Source organism: Triticum aestivum, chromosome 4B (genome assembly GCF_018294505.1).
Source record: "Triticum aestivum cultivar Chinese Spring chromosome 4B, IWGSC CS RefSeq v2.1, whole genome shotgun sequence".
Lineage (NCBI taxonomy): Eukaryota > Viridiplantae > Streptophyta > Magnoliopsida > Poales > Poaceae > Triticum > Triticum aestivum.
The window spans coordinates 148,600,833-148,619,488 of NC_057804.1; the positions used below are offsets into that span (position 1 = coordinate 148,600,833).

At 44.6% G+C, this 18,656-nt stretch overlaps 1 protein-coding gene and 1 long non-coding RNA gene across 4 annotated transcripts; both read right to left on the minus strand.

Annotated features, from left to right (window-relative positions):
* Window positions 1-1,281: 1,281 nt before the first annotated feature.
* Window positions 1,282-4,347, minus strand: LOC123091550 (uncharacterized). Of its 3 annotated transcripts, XR_006443284.1 has the most exons (4): window positions 3,815-4,347; window positions 3,420-3,641; window positions 1,745-1,841; window positions 1,282-1,630 (listed from the first exon to the last, which is right to left on the minus strand). It is a non-coding gene; the product is annotated as an uncharacterized lncRNA (long non-coding RNA). The 3 variants fall into 3 exon arrangements; XR_006443285.1 differs by having other exon boundaries at window positions 1,745-3,554; window positions 3,815-4,345; XR_006443282.1 differs by having other exon boundaries at window positions 1,745-3,641; window positions 3,815-4,345.
* An 11,543-nt stretch (window positions 4,348-15,890) lies between these two features.
* On the minus strand, window positions 15,891-17,891 carry LOC123091551 (uncharacterized). Its single transcript, XM_044513085.1, has one exon. It carries the CDS (start codon window positions 17,360-17,362, stop codon window positions 16,424-16,426), a length of 939 nt encoding a protein of 312 aa, XP_044369020.1. The 5' UTR covers window positions 17,363-17,891; the 3' UTR covers window positions 15,891-16,423.
* Between the last annotated feature and the right edge of the window lie 765 nt (window positions 17,892-18,656).

Genomic DNA, 18,656 nt, shown 5'->3' on the forward strand with positions numbered 1-18,656 from the left:
AGCAATTTTTTAAGTCATGAACATTTTTTGATTTTTAGAATTTTTTTTAAATTCACAAACAGTTTACCATTTTCCTACTTTTTTTCAGAACTCGCAATTGTTTGATATTTTGGAAATCCGAAATTAATTTTGAGATAAAAAACCAAAACAGAAATAAAAAGGTAAAAAGAAATAAAAAATAGAGGGCGCCATCAATCCGAAATTTATTTTTAGGGAAAAAACAAAATGGAAATAAAAAAGATATAGAAAACAGGGGGCGGCACGACCCGCACATGGGCTGGCCCATTACTGTGCTTGGTAAAAAGAAAGAGAAAAAGCATGAGAACCAGGGATCAAACCCTGGTCTCCTATGTGGAGCATCGTTGCCTCAACCATCGGGCTGCTCATGCATTGGTGCTATTATATCGTATCCACATTTAATAACAGAACCCTGGAGCGATATTAGAAATTAAAAGCGAATCGTTTTTGCCACTTACGGGTGGCATTGGTGGGTAATTATTGCCAACTTCGAGGGTTGTTTTTATGACGTACCACCAGAAGCGATGCGTGGTTTATTAGTATATATATATATATATATATATATATATATATATATATATATATATATATATATATATATATATATATATATATAGGTAAAGACTAGAAAAATTCCCGTGCGTTGCAACGGGAGGAAAAAAAGTATCGCATGCCCCTAAGACATAAGCGTGGATCAAGACTCCCTCACATGTACATGTCCTCTATTTTAACACGGTGCCGACCCATGTCGTCGCTTTTCTTCCTCACCACCCTCACTGATGTTGGCGACCGCCTAATCCTAATGTGTCTAAATGTATTCAATCACAATGCAATGAATCGAGCCACGACACAACATGCCTGTGAGGGTCAGATGTGTTGAGGACTTGGTCATGAGAGTTAGTTCAGGACATACGACATCAATAAGGGTTAGCTAGTTCAAGGAACTGGGTCACGGGACATCAAGCTCAAAGCACCGCTACTTGACTCTGTCAAGAAACCCATGCACCTACTCGTTTCAATTCAGAAATCAGAAAGCCAGGGCAAAATCGCACACATGCGTGTGTGTTCTAGCACATCTGGTAACTAACGACAACTAAGAAAATGCAACGTTGATAAAATAGAAAATGCAACGTTCATAAATTGCTTTGCTTGTTGTTTTGTAAATCCGATTGCACATATGAACATAGGATAACATTGGAACATCCAATAAATGTAAACCAACAAAGAAAAGGTACAGAAGAACTGAGGAAACTCAGAGGCTCAGAACAAACTAAAAGACCATAAAATTCAGATAAATTACCTTTTGTACAATTTACAGGGACCCAAGGAGCAAGGATTCCCAATTAAAAACAGAGCAGAGAGATATTAACACAATAGAAAATCAAGAATAATTCGAAAAACATCTACTTCTATGGTAATATTGATACCACTCTTCTTCAGCAAGCAACCATCAACAGCTACATTCTTACTCTTGACAAAAGATGTTTGGGAGTTAGGCCTAAAACTTCAGAAAAAATACGCTGAGTTACGAATAGAATACCTGATTGAGAGCTGAGCTTACAGGCTAAGAGAATTGAGATTTCCATTGGCCAGGTCTACTGGAAGTTGTCTCCTGAGGTTCATACATAGGAAAGGAGTTTCAATAGAAGATTTGAACTTCAAGGTTATTATTTTCATGTGAAAAAAATCTTAAAGTGATCTTGTGAGCTACTTAATTAAGAATAACCTTAGTTCTGATGCTATATGAGGGAGTTCTTGTTGATTTGCGCAATCCAAGTAGCTAGTTGCCTTTAAAAAAACATCTACAGTGGCATGTCTTGATTCTGTACACAGAACATCAAATTTCAGCAATTACTCATCTTCTTTCACCAATCCTATAAGAAGTGGCAAGTAGTCTTGTGCAAATCTATCACCATTTCCAATCTTGTGCAGGCAAAATGCATACCAACATATACACTAACCAGGTAAATATGGGGATGCTACACAAACTTGAAGGCCTATAGAATGCAAATATTTTACCATTTCGGAGTGCACATATGTGTTGCAGATGTTTTAAGAAGGATGAGTTTCACATCTGAATAATTTAGATACAGATTATTAACATGATCGAGAATGCACCTCACTGCAGCAAAAATTGTCAACATCTCTCTCATCAGTCGAGTAGTTGCTTGCTGAATTTCTTAATAAGAAGCCAAATGATAACAAATAAAATACTTGCAACTAAATTGGAGATTTAAAAGGAAAGGAGAATGAACATACAAAGTAGTATAGTTCAGAAACAATTAAGTGCGTACTTCCTGTATTAAGTTTGATCCTATGATGATCAATATCACATTGTACACTGCACGAGGGAATCGGTGATTTGTGCAAACCACTTAATATTTCAGAGCAGTAGGTATTCTAACCACATCTCTAATATGTTAGAACCACAACTAAATCTAGGGTACTGCTCGTAATTAAGGATAATTTCTCTAGTTGCATAGAGAGTGAAAGGAGCTCCTTTGGTTGCAGTATGTGTGAATCTTTCTTTGCTGAGATCACGTGTATCCAAATAATTTCCAACTCCCAAACATTTGCTCGGTGACGGACTAAAAAAATGTTTGCAATTATAAGACACAAATGTTTGTTACATTATCATGTAAAAAGCTACATTGCAAACCTATCTTCTTCATATTCAGAGAGTAAATAAACGAAACATTGGAATTGACGGCTATCTAGAAACATACTCCCTCTCTAAACAAATATAAGACCTATTAGATCACTAAGAAAATGAATACTTGATCACTCCCAACTGATATTTCCTTTGAGCTTGATGTTTGTGCGATTCTGGTCCCAACTTGAATTGTTGTTTTTGTGTTGAAATATGAAAGCTCTACCGAAAGCACAACAGACCAAGTAAATGGTGGTAATACTATTACTCGTTCAAAAAATCCTCCTATAACTAAAATATTTATCTTAGACCCATCCAGCAAACTATGTGTCATGTGTCTTTCATAAAAAAGAAATCCAAAGAAATATTGCAGATCAAGTAAGATAATCTATACAATCTCACATCAAGGAGAGCATCCCTCCTTTCATTTGGTCGGCCACTTTTATTTCAGGTATAACCGGGAAATTGATCGTAGTTGTCTGATGCTCATAATTCAATTCATTTTTTATCTGCAAGGATGTATAAAATGCTCTTCATTAGGCTAGTAGCAAAACTTACTAATGTGTGTGCCCGTCTATCGACTTGTATGTATCAGTAGAAAGACTACATCGTGCCATTAGGAAGAGGTACGTGCATACATGCAGGACTATGACTTTGCATATCTATGTGGCATCACAGAATGAATTCATTATCCATCTGCTAGACATTTTGACAAGAGCCAATGTAATTAGGACGTGCTAGGCGAGCAAACCTGGAGCTTGAGTCCATCATCAGGGCGGCCCTGTTTAAGTTTCAGGCCAGTTAATCCCCAAGCTCGTTTTATAATCTGTTGTCTCTTCCTTCCCTGTTGAATCAACCGATCCATGGCCTTGGTCTGCTGTCTAGTCTGTTTTGGTACAAATTCACAGAAGACACTAATCAAACATCACGACAGCATACTGTTTGGAATTCAGAAATCCATTCAAGTCATGCCCTGCAAAGGATGATTCATCAGTATATCGGATAAATCACCAAGAATGATTACCAACTGATTACCAACTCAAGCAGCATGTTCTAGAAAAAAATTCAGGCACGCCATGGTTTCCAATTCAGAAGATGAAACACAGCAAACAGGATGTTCAGGCCAATTCTAAAAATCAAACATACCGCTATCGAATCCTAGGCTGGCGTACTCCTTAGCCTTGCCTGGCAAGCCCGCCGGCCGGTCGCCGGAGCCGCCACCGCTATCGACCGCCTCCCTGACCCTGCGCCCCCTTCTTCCTCTCCTTTCTTCCTCTCTCCCTCACGCCCTGTCTCTCTTTCTACGGATGAGCAGGACGCCGCCGCCACCGGAGCAAGCCGCCGCGCCAGCAGCCGGATCCGCTCGTCTTCCTCGCGCCGGCGCCGCGGCCTCGCGTCACCCACCGGCCGCCTGCCCGTTCCGGCGAACTCCAGCGCCGCCAATCTTTTCCCCTGCGTCGAGGAGTTGCTCGAACCACCGCCGTCTGCTGCGTGGGCCAGGCAGCCCATCCAAATCTGCAGCTCGCCCGCGTGGGCTACCCCGATGGCCGGACAGGAAGACCATCCACGCGTGGCGGCGGCGGCGGCCGTACCCCGAGCTCTCCTTCGATGCATACATGCCCGTGTGTCCTGTATTTCTTTTTGGTTTCCAACCCTTGTGTTAGGCTGAATAAAATTAAGGCCCAAGCCCAGAAACGAACGAAACGTTTTCTCACTTTAAAAGGATCGCGCGTTAAATACAAGAAACTACATGGGCTTTTAATAAAAACATCCTAAACGAAACGTTTTCTGACTTAAAAAGGGACTGCGGGTTGAATAACTAAAACACCAGGGACTTTTCTGCAAAAGTACTAACGACGGACTACCAGAAGCAATCGCTGGTTTATTAGTAGGTAAAGATAAAGATTAGGTAGAGATAGAGATTGGAAGAAAATAGGCGAGCCTAGGGCTAGAGCACCAGCGAGCGTACAACTAGCCCAGCGATCGACTGTTTACCTGGGCCGCCCCTGCGTGAATGCCCGTGAGTAATGTAGCATCACTCGGCGCCTAAGCGTTGTATAGAAGTTCCGGAGCATGCTTTAAAAATTAGGTGTGGGCCGTCATATTTGGTTAGGACACTCTGATAAACATCCTTCCGTCTCTGTAAATATTGTGACGGTTTAATAAAAGCTTCACATGATTGTCTCAAAAAAAAGTTTTGGAGGACAGAAGGCGTAGAACAGGAGGCAAAATGCACGCCCCCACACTATATAGGGTTGGGCCCATTATTGCATAATCGTACGTCTTGGTGGTATCCCATTGGGTTTTTTTGGTATTAAAAATCTGCACGTTTATACTAACAAAAGCTGTAGTTTAAAAAAAAGCTGTAGTTTCTTTACTAGTTTTTTTATTTAACTTTATTTTAGGATTTTGAACATTTATAATTTAAAAAATCATGACTTTAAAGAATATTCATGAATTTCTAAAATTCACGAATGATTAGAAAATAGTCATAAATTTTAAAAATTTAACAGATTTAAAAAAAAAATATTTTTAATTGTTCAATTTTTTTAATGTTCATCCATTTAAAAATTAAATTGTTAAAAAATCACGAATTTGAATGAAAAATAAATAGCAAGATAAATGGATGGAAAATCCGGTGCAAAAATCATTAGAACTGAGAAGAAACAAAAAAAATACAACGATAAAATTGCGCGATGGGAAAATGGACTGGCCAAAATTGCTCACGGGAGTGTTCGATTCCTATTAATTATGTGTATTCGAAACAATGAGCCTACAATAACGTATTCTCTATCACAACAGCTTGGGGGAAAACGAAGAAACATAAATTGACTACTCCCCCCCCCCCCCCCTCACACACACACACACACACACACACACACAACTCCAGTCATTTTTTACATTAGAACACACATTCTATTCATCTGCAAGGATTCAAGGTTAATCTCACTTTTTATGGTGAATGAACATGTATTACTCAAATCAGCAGTTACGATATGCGTGGTGCATGCCCCTGCATCTTCAGGGAAAGAGCATAACCAAACTGTCGTACATGCACCAAGCGTAGCATAATTGGCCATAGTGTCTAATAGTGTTTGGGTTATTGTAAACGTGAGTAACTAGAGGCACGTGTTGCTGCGAGAATTGGTTGATGAAAACTTGGGTTGATAACATAAGAATCAAAATTAAACATACATATGACTTATTACATTTGATTATGCATAGTTGTAAAATATTTATTAAATATTAGTACAATAATTGAATGAACATTTTTCCATGCATGGTTGAATGTTGTGATGTAGTACTTTCTATGCATGACTGCATGCTGAGGCAGTGGCGGTGCTACACGGTGACTATGTCAAACGAGATCATAGAATTAAGATTAACCGCATGTGTTTTACTATTTTAAGTTGTAGTTTGGCTATGTGTAAGCTAAATTTCTAACTTTGACATCACAACTTCTGACTTCTAGCACCATCACCGTGTTCAAGTGGGCCTTGTCTCATTCATAATTTTATGGTTAGATGACATGCTTAAGATAAATAAGTTAGTGAAAATGACTCTCTTAGATATATATAGGATACAAGTCTGGCCAGACTTCATGCTCACACATTTGATAAGAAGAGGTCCAAGAAACTCTATTGGTTATCGAACCATGATGGGCACGGAGCTACCCTTACCCTACCATTAATCATTCTTTCCTCGCATTGGATACATCACATGACAACACTTGAGACCACCCCAATCTATCGGTTGTTTGTCTCTCACCATTGCGCAACATTGTCCTATCTTCCAAGGCTCTAGTCTCTCACTCGTGAGCGATTGCACGCGGCCATCTCGATTGATCGAACACACCGCCCATTGGGAGACCAAGACAAGATGTCTTTTTTGCGGGGTAGACATGATGTTGTTGCCTATAGTAATGACAAATGTGAAAGTCCTCTTTTGCATGCGTGAACTCATGATGAACAGTAAAATTAAAAAAAAGCATAATTTTTTTTTTTGGCAAACTTTGATAATTGTTTCGAGTGCTTGCAAAGTTCCATTATGGAATGACATTTGGGGAAGTCCTCGGAAGAGAAATAGCACTCCAAAATGCTTTCGCAAATACTAGCATTTTTGGAGCATCAATTTGGTTTTCTGGTTCATGGCTTCCATGTCCATGAATGTTATTTCACGATGTAACTTTGCAATCACTAAAAAAAATTGTCACTGTTTGCCACAAAAAAATCAATTTCCTTTTTTAGAATTTACTGGTCACCCAAGCTCATTTGAGCTCGAGCTAAGAAACATGGTGTCTTGACAAATGCTGCTTTTCGTTGTTTCCGGCATCCAAGTGGGAGAATAAAAACTTGTTATAGGATGGCTTACTTGTTTTTGTGTTTCTTTTTTATCAAACAATTGCATGTGGTGATAGATACTCCCTTTGTATCAAAATATAAAATATTTTTTGACACTATGATAGTGTTAAAAAATATCTTATATTTTGATACGGAGGGATTATTAAACTACAGCACACATAGGAGGATATTGGCATTTTTTGCCAAAAGTGGTCTGCCAATCGTGACAGCGAATTTTCATTGTACTTGTTCCAACTGAGCACGGCTTAAAAATTACTCCCTCCGTCTCAAAATTCTTGTCTTAAATTAGTCTAGATACGCATATTTAATACTGAAACGTGACTTGATACATTCGTACATCCGTATTTAGACAAACTTAAGACAAGAATTTTGGGACTGATACTTGTCGCAGAAATGCATAAAAATGAATGTATCTAGAAGTAAAATACATCTAGATACATCTATTCCTCCGACAAGTATTTCCGGACGAAGGGAGTACAAGGCAGCCGAAAGTGCAAAGAAAATGTTTTGCATTCTCCACCGCGGCAAAATTTCGTGTTTTGACCCTTTTGTCAAACAAAATCGAGATCTGACTCCAGTTTGATTTTTTTTCGACATTTGACCCTTTCTCCTACCGCCACGAGGCCCGGCGGTAGGATGGCACAGCCTACCGCCACAAACTGCGGCGGTAGGGAACTTATCCACGTCAGCAACGTAAACGGCCTTCGTTCCCCCTCCGTCCCACCCTACCGCCGCTTGTCCTGGCGGTAGCCTGTCCGATCCTACCGCCGATGAACCTGGCGGTAGGGTGGGTGCAGTTATAAGCCGTTGGGCGCCCCCCACCCCTCCCCTTCTTCCCCAACCACCCGCCCAAGAACAGAGGAGTTCTTCCTCTCGCCCCTCTCTCTTCTCCTCCACTCCCCCCCCTCAGATCTTCGTCGTTTCTTCACCATTTTTGCGGATCAAGATGGCCCCAAAGAAAGAAAATTAAGCTCTTTCGATCCCTCTAATTAGTTTTAGTCAAATAGCTTCCGATTTGTCGCATCATTTGATTCAAATCACCCCCCTTCTTGAACTAGATTTAAATTTTTTGAACCCTAGGATTGATTTAGGTAGATGATAGATGTTATATTGTGTTAGATATGAACTCTAGTCACTAGTTGGTATGGTTATGTGAAGATGAACCCTAGTTCATATTATTTTTGGAGGATTTTTTTTTGATATGATGCATGTTGGAGGAATTTATTGTGATATGATGTTGCATGTTGATATTCTAATGATGCAAGTAGTGGATATGGTTGGAGAACAAATGTTGAACCCTCAAGATGAACCTAGTTCATAAATTTTTGTGTTAAAAAAATCTTCAAGATGAACCCTAGTTCATGGTTTTTGTTTTTGAAAAAACAATATGATATGATGCATGTTGGGTGTTGTTGGAGATATATGAACCCTTAGTTCATGTTGAAAAATCTTTTGATATGCTTATGCAATTCATTTAGAAGGCCACCTCTTGCGGACGACATCGGCACGAAGTACACAATGCTTGACCCTAGGTTCGACAAGTGTCACCGTGCCCGTTTCATTGAGAATGAGGTGGTAATTACCATTTAAAACCAAATCTTTCCAATTGATGAAAACAAGTTGCTAACTATTATGTCCATGCTAATTATGCTTTGGTTATTGATTTTCACAGATGCTGCCGCCACTGCGGATGAGGGCTCACAAGACGATGGTTAAGATGGAGTACGACGAGCGGTACGCACCGTTCTTCAGGAGAGCCCGACTATTGGGTTTCGTCCTGCAGTTCAAGCGTAAGCCGCCGACTGCCCCCCCCCCCTTCCCGCTAAGAGCAAACGGACTTCCGGCATACTGCTGCCATGGCTCCTCGAGCACCGGAGCAAGTGCCCGGAAGATGCCGAGCCCCAGGTGGTGGAGCAGTATGCCAGGGCCTACCTGTGGTACATTCTCACAGAGGTAGTGTTTTTGGACTGCTCTGGGAACTCTGCCCTATGGATGTATCTGGACTTCCTAAAGGACTGGGATGCAGGGTACAGCTGGGGGGCCGCCGGACTCGCCTACCTATACCGTTCGGTAAGTGAATATCACTTTCTTTCAAATATTATGGACGTGTGCTGCTTTAGATTTTGACATCTTATCATCTATACTTGGTTGTAGCTTGACGATGCGAACCAGAGAGCGGAAGTCACGTCCGATATGTGTGGATGTGTATGGGGCCTCTCCATTTGGATGTGGGAGCGAATCCCGGTGGGCCGTCCGGAGAAGCTGCGCTCACGCGCATGGACGGACTATGGCGGAGATGACAAAGATGATCGGAACCCGACCGTCGCATACGCTTGGGACGTGGTGCGTGTCTACACGGGCGAATCGAAGGCCTTGTACAAGGTCTTCAGCAACGAGCTTGATGCTCTCACGCCTTTCCAGGTATAAGAACTACATTTTCACTTGAGCTTACCATTGTTTCGATAACACTTTCACTTGAGCTTACCATTGTTTGGTTATAGGTTACTTGGCGGCCGTATAGTGATGATCGAGAGTGGGGGTTTGAGCTGAACAACATGTGCAAGCAGGACCGGCTTCTCTTCCGGTGCATCGTGCCCATGATTTGTGTCTATGTCGTGGAGTACCACTTGCCACAGTGCGTTGCCGCACAATTTGGTAAGGCGCAACACACACCACCAGCCGGTAAGGATACCGGTGGCTACGACCTACAGCAGTGAGTACCACAAGTCGTCCTCATCGATTCTAAGTTCTTGTTTTGATGTTTTACATTCATACAAGAAGGATGTTTTACATTCTTTCTTATGCATTGCAGGATGAGCAGGCAAAAGAATCAATCAATCACGGATTGGGAAGCCGAACATGCGAAATACGTGCAGGAATGGAACGAGTGGAAAGGACGCAAAGACACGGAGAGGAGAGTGATTGACTGGGACGACTACGAGGATCACATGCTGTGGTATGACGATGGCATCAAGCATCGTCTATGTCTGAGGCCCCAATGGACGACAGCAGATGCCGAAGACATGTTCGATGACTGCTTCGAGAATGAAGCCTACAACGAAAGCATCAGAGAGCTTCAAGGCGGGGTTAGGGAGTACGGACCCCTCATGAACAGAGTGGTAAGTTATTTTTACCTCTTTTGAACCGATGGTTGGATGAAATCAACTTTTAGTGCTATTGACTCATTTTATTACTTTGCAGTCTTTAGAGCTGAACAAAAGCATTTTTCAAGCCTCTGATGCGCTTAGTGCTATCCCTGGGACTCGAGCTAGTGAGAACAAGTTGAGGGAAATGGTGAAGGTAATATGGAGTTCATTTTCTTAAGTTCATTTGCAGATATTGGACATTGCAGAAGTTCACATTGTTTCGTTATCATTGCAGAAATACGTCAACAAAGCACGCCGTCTTGTGGGCCTGCTTGGGTGCGCTACAAACACTGAGGATGTTTTTTCTCCTGCACCGATGCGCAGCCTCGCTTCATCGAGCCATGCAGCCTCGTCGTCTAGGGAGGTTCAAGATGACGAGGAGGAGAGCGAGGACAATGATGATGAAGACGAAGATGAAGAAGAGGGCATAGAAGAAGAAAAGGGTGAGGAAGAGGAAGAGGACGATGAGGAGGAGGAGGAGTACGATGATGACGACGGACCTCCAGCAACTCAGCCAACCCAGCGTGAGAAGAGGAATGTGCCGAAGAAGGATTGGAAGAGTCCATCCCCGTTTCAGAAAGCACGTCCTACCGCCCGCAAGAAGACGGCGGTCGAGAAGCGATCGAAGGATAATGAGGACCGGACGTCGAAGAGGGGAAGGAAGGACTGAAGTTGTTGCTGTGTCGTTGAACTAAAAACTTGCATATTTGCTTCATGAACCATATGGATTTGCTCGTGAAACTGTTTCGTTAATTTGCTATGTATAACTTGGTGAAAACCTTTATGGATGTCTATTTGCTATGTATCCAACCTACCTTATTTATAGATTTGTGGTGTGTGCTTCATATATCATACATTGTGTGCTTCATATATCATACATATGCTGTTTAAATGCTGTCTGCCAAAAATTAAAGACAAAAGAAGTTAGAAGGTACAAAAAATGCACACTGGGTCACCCTACCGCGAGACACTAAGGCGGTAGGTCTGTACAGCCTACCGCCATGGTACCCGGCAGTAGGGTGCCTCCCCCCCCACGCCCCCTCCTGTGACCAAAAAATTGAACAACTCAGCGGTAGGGTTGCACACCCTATCACCAGGGCTCTTGGCGGTAGCGTGCTACCGCCGAGCGCATTGGCGGTAGGTTGTGCAACCCTACCGCTGAATTGTTCGTTTTTTGGTCACAGGAACTTAACACATATGCTCCTGCCCTACCGTCGTGCCCTATGGCGGTAGGGTTTGGGCATATATAAACCCAACCGCCCCGTCCACCCCACCCCAACCCCTTATCCCCACCCACCCAGCCTTCTTCTTCTTCCTCTCTCCCATTTTCTCATCTCCTCCACTTCCCCCCTCTGATCTTCTTCGTTGATTCACGGATTTTGCGGATCGAGATGGGTTTGGAAAGAGGAAGGTAAGCTCCTCCCATCCCCCAATTAGTTTGAGTCAAATCAATCCGCTTTCTTATAGCCTAAAAAGGTTCATGTTCATGTTCAAAATCTTGAGGATCCCTAGTTGATATGATGAACCCTAGTTAATATGAGGAACCCTCTCTAGTTGATATGATGAACCCTAGAACCTAGATGATTGCAATGTGATGAACCTAGTTGATGAACCCTAGGTTTAGTCTTTTTTGACCAAAGGAGGAACCCTCCCTAGTTGATGAACCCTAGGTTTAGGCTTAGATTTTTTTTAACAAATGTTGAACCATCAACTTCTCAATTTTCTTGTTAACAAAATTTATGATATGATGAATATTGGAGTAAACAAAATTTATATGATGCAAGTAGTGGAGTAAATATGATATGATATGATATTGCATTTGACCCATCTTGATATATGTATTTTATTTAGTTAATGATGAACTTTTGTTATTCATCCATATGTTTAGGTCTGCAACAGTGGCGCAACCATCGCCCATTCATCTCCAACACGACCCGTACGGCTTGCCACTTCCGTACGTGTGCGAGTCCTGCCCCGAGCTTCTGCAGCCGGTGACCGCTTTTTCAGAGAGTTCCTACAGGCGACGAGGGCAGTGCAGTGGCACGAGAGGGCAGAACGGATCGCCAACGATGTGAAGTGTTGGTCGCAGAGTGTGAAGGAGTGGAAGAGAGTGACTGCAGAGATGGAGGGAGATCCAACTATCTCCCGTGAACGCTGTGGAGGGACCATTGAAGCTGCCAAGCAGCACTCCAACTGGGAGCTGTGCAATTTGGGTAGGAGGATCTACTTCGAGAGCAATGTGGAGGAGAGAGTCAGGATGCCGCCCCCAAGTGCATCAGCGTTCGATATCATCAGCTGGGAAGGGCGGAGGCGAAAACTCCAGCTGGCAAGGCAAGGTGGGAGTGCTTGAACGGTCGGATGCCGACCAGCGTTCCGCCTCCGCCTGAACCGGTGGATCCGCTGCCGTATCTATCTCCACGGCGAGCCCTAACATACGAGGAGGGAAGGTTTACCCGCACTATAAACATGTCTATTGCATATGCATCTATGGTTTAGTAGGGGTTGTCAAACTATGTGGACAAGTTTGCTATTTGCTATTTCGTACTTATGAATCTATGTGTAAACTGTTTGATATTTGCTATGTGGAACCTTTATTAATATGTGAGCTCATATTTTGCTATTTGTGAAACTATGTGAAACTTGTGACAAAACAAACAATCAATAAAACTTGTAAAAATCTAAACCCACAGGACCCTACCGCCAAGACCTGCGGCGGTAGGGTGTTGCGCTGGCCGTTAGCTAACGGCAGTGAGCCGTCCATACCACCGCCGGAAGCCCTGGCAGTAGCCTGCGTGAACCTCCCGCCGAGTCCTTTGGTGGTAGCAAAAAGATCAGATGTAAAAAAAAATCAAACTGAGGTTAGATCTTGATTTTGTTTGACAAAAGGGTCAAAAACACGAAATTTAGCCTCCACCGCCCTCGTCGCAGCAAATGGCTGGCCCGCCCCGACGATGGATGGCAGACAGTGTTCCCCTGCCGGCAACGCCACGTCTTGTCGCCGTCCCATTTTCCCTTATATGATCCATACATAGATTGCCGAGTGATCAAGAAACCTATAGTCATTAGCCTGCCACTCAGTCGAGGCTCACAAGTGCATTAGTATTTTATACTGTACGTTACACGCATGATGATATAATGATTTTATTAGGTCCGTTGCACTACTAGTACTGACTAAAGCTGTTTAGGTGATCGGACCATGTGGTTCCCAAAGGGGCTTGTCTTTTGAACTTGGGTGAGCACAACCTGAGGAGGATGAGCTTCAAAATACAGGAGTATAATAGGGCTTCACTTCATTAATTAAAAACAACCACCCCAGATCCTCCCAGTCCTCGCCGCTAGTCAATGCAGTGATGATGGACATGGACCACACTCACCTGCACACAGTATAGTGTACAGTCCCTAATTTCAAACCCAGACATCTCACCTGGCTAGCTAATTGCTGGCTGGAGTACTGGTACCAGTGCTACTACTACATCATTAACCCACAGTTAACCACAAGCACAAAATCTGCCCGCCAACAACCAACCAAACAAACATTCCAAAAAGTTCTCTTGATACAAGTACCATAGCATGATAATCAGCTGTCCCATCTGCTGTCCTGATGCTACTCCTACTACAGGCAATGGCGGCACTGCTAATGTGATTTTTCCTCTTACCATTGAGTCTAACAATGCAGAATCCAAGAGTGAGTTAGCTTAATAACCCTCCACTCCAGTAAGTGGTCGTAGTAGTAGTAAAGTAGTACAGCAAAGGGGAGCCAGTACATACAGTAAACAAACCAACAAAACAAAACCGAACAAACACACTGCCTGTGGCTGGCGATGAAACAAATGTGTGAGCTGTCCTATGCAGTGGGCTGGTGCAGGTGACAGCGAAGATTCCCGTGCACAATGCCAGTGTTTGCGCCACCAGCTTCCAAAGCTGCCGACCACACCACACCAGGGGCCGACCCCCTACCAGCCCCATTCTTCAGTACGTACATCCTTGTTGGAGACCCCATTTGAAACTTACGAACCTCACAGGGAATGATTCGAGTTTCCGGGGCAAAATCCCACATAGGAAACAGCAAGGCAATTTCCTGGGAAAATCGGGCCAAATTTCCGGGTTCTTAGCTGGCCCTGGCCCTGGCCCTCTCACAGACATGGATGCTGTCGCTTTGGGTTCTGGGTTGTACAGCTACAGCCATTCCAAAGAAAAAGGCACGGCCTCGCAACAAGGGCAACAAAGCCCCAGAAAATTCTGCCATCATCTGCGTGAGCGAGCGAGTGGCCTGGCTTGTGCTTGTTTCTTGCTCTATTCCATTCGTTTCACCTGGCTGGCATAAGTTGGCAGGACCTGCAAGGATCAGGGTGCCGCTCACATGCGTGCAGGGCTAACCCTGTAGTACAAAATTGATTACATTTGCCTCTAAGTGCAGGCAAGTGCTACCAGCTTAGCACCATCATTATACTACTCCGGGTTGCTTCGGCAGAACACTTCAGCACCACTCACCACTACAGAAAGGATATGTTTATATCTAGCCTGGAAAATTTTCAACTTCAGCACCGTATTCTTTTAAAAAAAGCTAGTACAAAATGTGGGTATCTAGTTTGAATTTTTCATGTGACAGAAACATTTGACCACTAAAACATGAGCAGCCAAGTGACAGCTATTCTAAGCCTCCTAGTGCTTATTTGATATGCAACATGGAAATGAGCAGCTTATACCATATCCAGCATGGAAACGATCAGATGAATGTGCACCCATGACTGACAGCAAAGAACAATGCTGCCTAAAAGAGCACAGCATGCTCCAAAAGGTTGGACCAGAGGCAGGCTGTCGAATTATAGATTGCTCATGACCTCCACCCAAGGGATTATGTGACAAGTATCTCCACCTGAGTTTCAACTTTCGGGAAGTGCCTTTGTTAAATTACCTTGTCAATTGTTAAAGTGCGAGAAACAGAGGACAGTTCCATGACCAGCCTAGGTAAAGGTGATGAACAATACTAAAGACAGGAGCTTATGCAACGAACTTGAAACTAAATTATTCTAATGTAAATGCACCTTGCTTTCGCCGTCCATCGTCCAATGCCTCGCGAACAACACTATGCTGGAAAAATAATACCCTAAAGTCCTAACTAACTTTGAAACAGCAGACTGACCCGAAATCATACAAACGAATATATTTTTCTCTCATTTTGTTAGCACAGAATTATCAAATCATCTGTTCTATCTTCAGTTTGATGTTTGATCACACTCACACCAATTATACATTCTTTTGCTATTTTACAAAGCTGCATTCAAGCCATTCTTACCCAACTCAGCATGAAAGAAACATAAATTGTTAATGACAAACAATAACAATGACACCCTTGTAAGTTCAAGAGTTTAGTATTACTTTGGAAACAAATCATAAGGTTCGATCATCAAAAAAGTACAGCTAGAAATGCGTATATCTCTAAGAAGACAAAGGAAAATTTTCATTGCACACAGACTAAATGTTAGATCACAAGGTTCGATCATCAATCAGGTACAACTAGAAATGTGAACATTTCTCAGAAGACAGAGGAAAGTTCTCACTGCACACAGACTGCACACAGACTGCATGTTAATTGTTAAATCACAAGGTTCGATCATCAAGAAGGTACAGCCAGAAATGAGAACCTTTCTGAGAAGAAAAAGGAAGGTTCTCACTGCATACAGACTGCATGCTAAACCAAGCAACAATGAAATCTAAATAAGCAGATTAGTTACCAAACCAAACTAAATGAGTAAACATTTACATTGTATTAAACATGTGTCCAAACAGGAGAAGCTAAAAGGCACCAAAATGGAATTGAGTTGGAACCTGTATGAAGTTCACTGGAACAGCACAATGGCATGTGCAATGAATATTACCTCAGCCTTATTGCCAGGCCCATTTTCCTTTTGAATACAACAATGAAAAAATAATCGAAGGATTCCAAATCAGGCATGACAAATATCTCTTCTCCATTGCTTGCTTGCAGATGAACCCAACAAGGAACATGGCGACTATGAACATCAACAGTAACCATTGCAGAACAATTCAAGTCCTAATAAGAACCGCCAAAAGAATTTGCTACCCGCAAGGAGCAGCAGCTGAACCCTAAACCTAGCAATTCACAGCACCCTCACTGACATCGAATGCTTTCTGCCTCAACTGACCGGTGGACAATTCCACATCTCAGGGCATCATCATAGAGCATTGTTGCTGTTGCTTGAATTCTGCAGAACACCAAAAATCAACTATGCAACATACTCACTCTCAATCACAGGTTTTGTTCGCGTTCCCAACGCTACAGGCGCTTGCGACCGCCCAACCTGCGCCATGCGCAAAGTCTCCCCGACCTCTGCATTTCGTTCCATCACCTCCATCTTCTTTTCCCTTTTATATCTGACAAAACACACCAGAAGCAAAGCCAACAGCCCCAATGCAATGACGCCCCCAACAACACCGACAGCAATCTTCCATGCGTCCGAACTACCCTTATTACGACCACCATCAGTCGGTATCAGTGGGGCAATTGCGCCTGAAGGCCCTGGAGCAGGAGCAACATCACTGGAGTTCACCACTATGGAGAAGTGCCCTCGGCGATACGTTGCACACACGTTGTTTGCCTCCAAGCCCCGGAACTGTGGCACGCCATCCAAATCAAACCACACACACTGCGGCGCTGGACTGCCTGAGGGCACCGCCCTCACATTGCTGAAACTCACAGAAATCGGGCTCCCTGACGCGACGATGCTCAGCTCAGACAACCCCACCGCTGACAAGTTGGCAGCGTCGTAGACCAGCAGCCCGAGAATGGGCGAGAGGTAGGTGTAGCCGGGGAGCGGGTAGTACTTCTCCGAGAGCTCGCCCAGGTTGTGGTACACGAGCACCACCCTCTCGACGTACGGCTGCACAATGACGCCAGGGGGGAAGCTGAACTCGAAGTAGTCGGAGAAGCCTTTCCTCCGTAGGCTGCCGCTGCGCAGGCGGAGCCCGGACACCGCGACGCCGGCGAGGTCCGCAGGCACGGTGCCGTTGTAGACAATGCCGGTGTGCGGCCGGACGAAGGCCCGGTACGCGTAGTCCTGCAGCATTGCGTCCAGGGCCCTCGCCGGCGACGGCGACTGCGCCGCCGCCGGAGAAGAGCCCAAGAAGAGCAGCTGGAGGAGGCAGGCGCAGATCAAGAAACCCATCCCGGCACGCCTCCGCCGCAAGGATCCAAGAAGGGAACCGCCGGAGCCCAGCAAGAGTCAGGTCAGGATCCCCTCCTCATCCGCATACGAGGACCTCCGAAACAAGGACGATATTTGGAGCGGGGGAGGACGGGCATGCGCGGCCCGGAGGCCGGCGGCAGGCCAGCTAGCAGATCCAAAGAAGCAGCCGGGCTGAGCAGAGCAGCCACAATGGCGAGGGAAGTTATGCGCGCGTCCAGAGTCCAAACAGGTGGCAGGCAATTTCGGCAAGAAACCAGGGAGGCGGCCGGGAAAGGAAGGGAGCAAAAGATTGGATGGCGAGAATCGGGAGGAGGGGAGGAGGAGCGGCGGGATCAATCCGGGCCGGGGACGCCGGAGTCCACAGAAATCCGCGCGCGCGTGCGGATGATTGCGACGGCGGGGTTTGGGGATTCGGCAGCGGGGGTCGGGTGGAGAGAGAGTGAGGTGAGGGAGAGAGATTTTAGGGAGAGAGAGAGAGACAGGAAGGAAGGAGAGAGGTTTTAATGGGGACGCATTTTTTCAGGGGCTCGGATGGAAATAAATCCCCCCCTGGTTTTTCCCGCAATAAAATACGCGAGCTCACAGTTGGCACGTCCGCCCCTGCGGAGTTACCGGTCTGCCCCCGGACAGCTGGCCTTCTGCTGCTTCTGCTCGCTGGAGACTGGGGTCCAGCTGTGAGGTCTTCGTTTGTACACGGGAGATCAGAGGGGTCTTTTCTGTAAGATGGCAGTGCTGCTGACTGACCTGTGGGGCCGGGCGTGCCAGCTCGAGCGGCCGGCGGAGAACGCCTTTGTTCCCAACGTTTGGATGCTCCTGTCCTGAGAGAGATGATTTGCGAGGTGGGGTCTTTTTGTAAAGCCCTATGTTTGTAGGTCGCTGAGGTGTGGGACCCCTGAGCTGAAGCCCACCGGCAGTGAGAGTGATTGCTAAACTTTTGTCGAGTCCTTTGCCAACAACTGGATTCGAGAACTGGTTATCATGATCGTGCTATAACGGTATTAACGGGTCTACTGTCGCTCCCGTGGACTGGATAAATTTCATAAAATCACAGTATATTCTCCACCATCAGATTTCTTGGTCAGAGACGGCGCTGAGGATGCGGCGACATAGGATTGCCGTGCAGGGATGGTTCGTGGCGTCGAAGAAGATGGATGGGGTGAGCCGGGATTGGCAGCTTCATCGTCGTGGCCATAGTCGGCCCATACTATAATTGTTCAAGGGTTATTTTGTACAGTCCACTAATATTATATACCATATCTATATGTCGATCGAA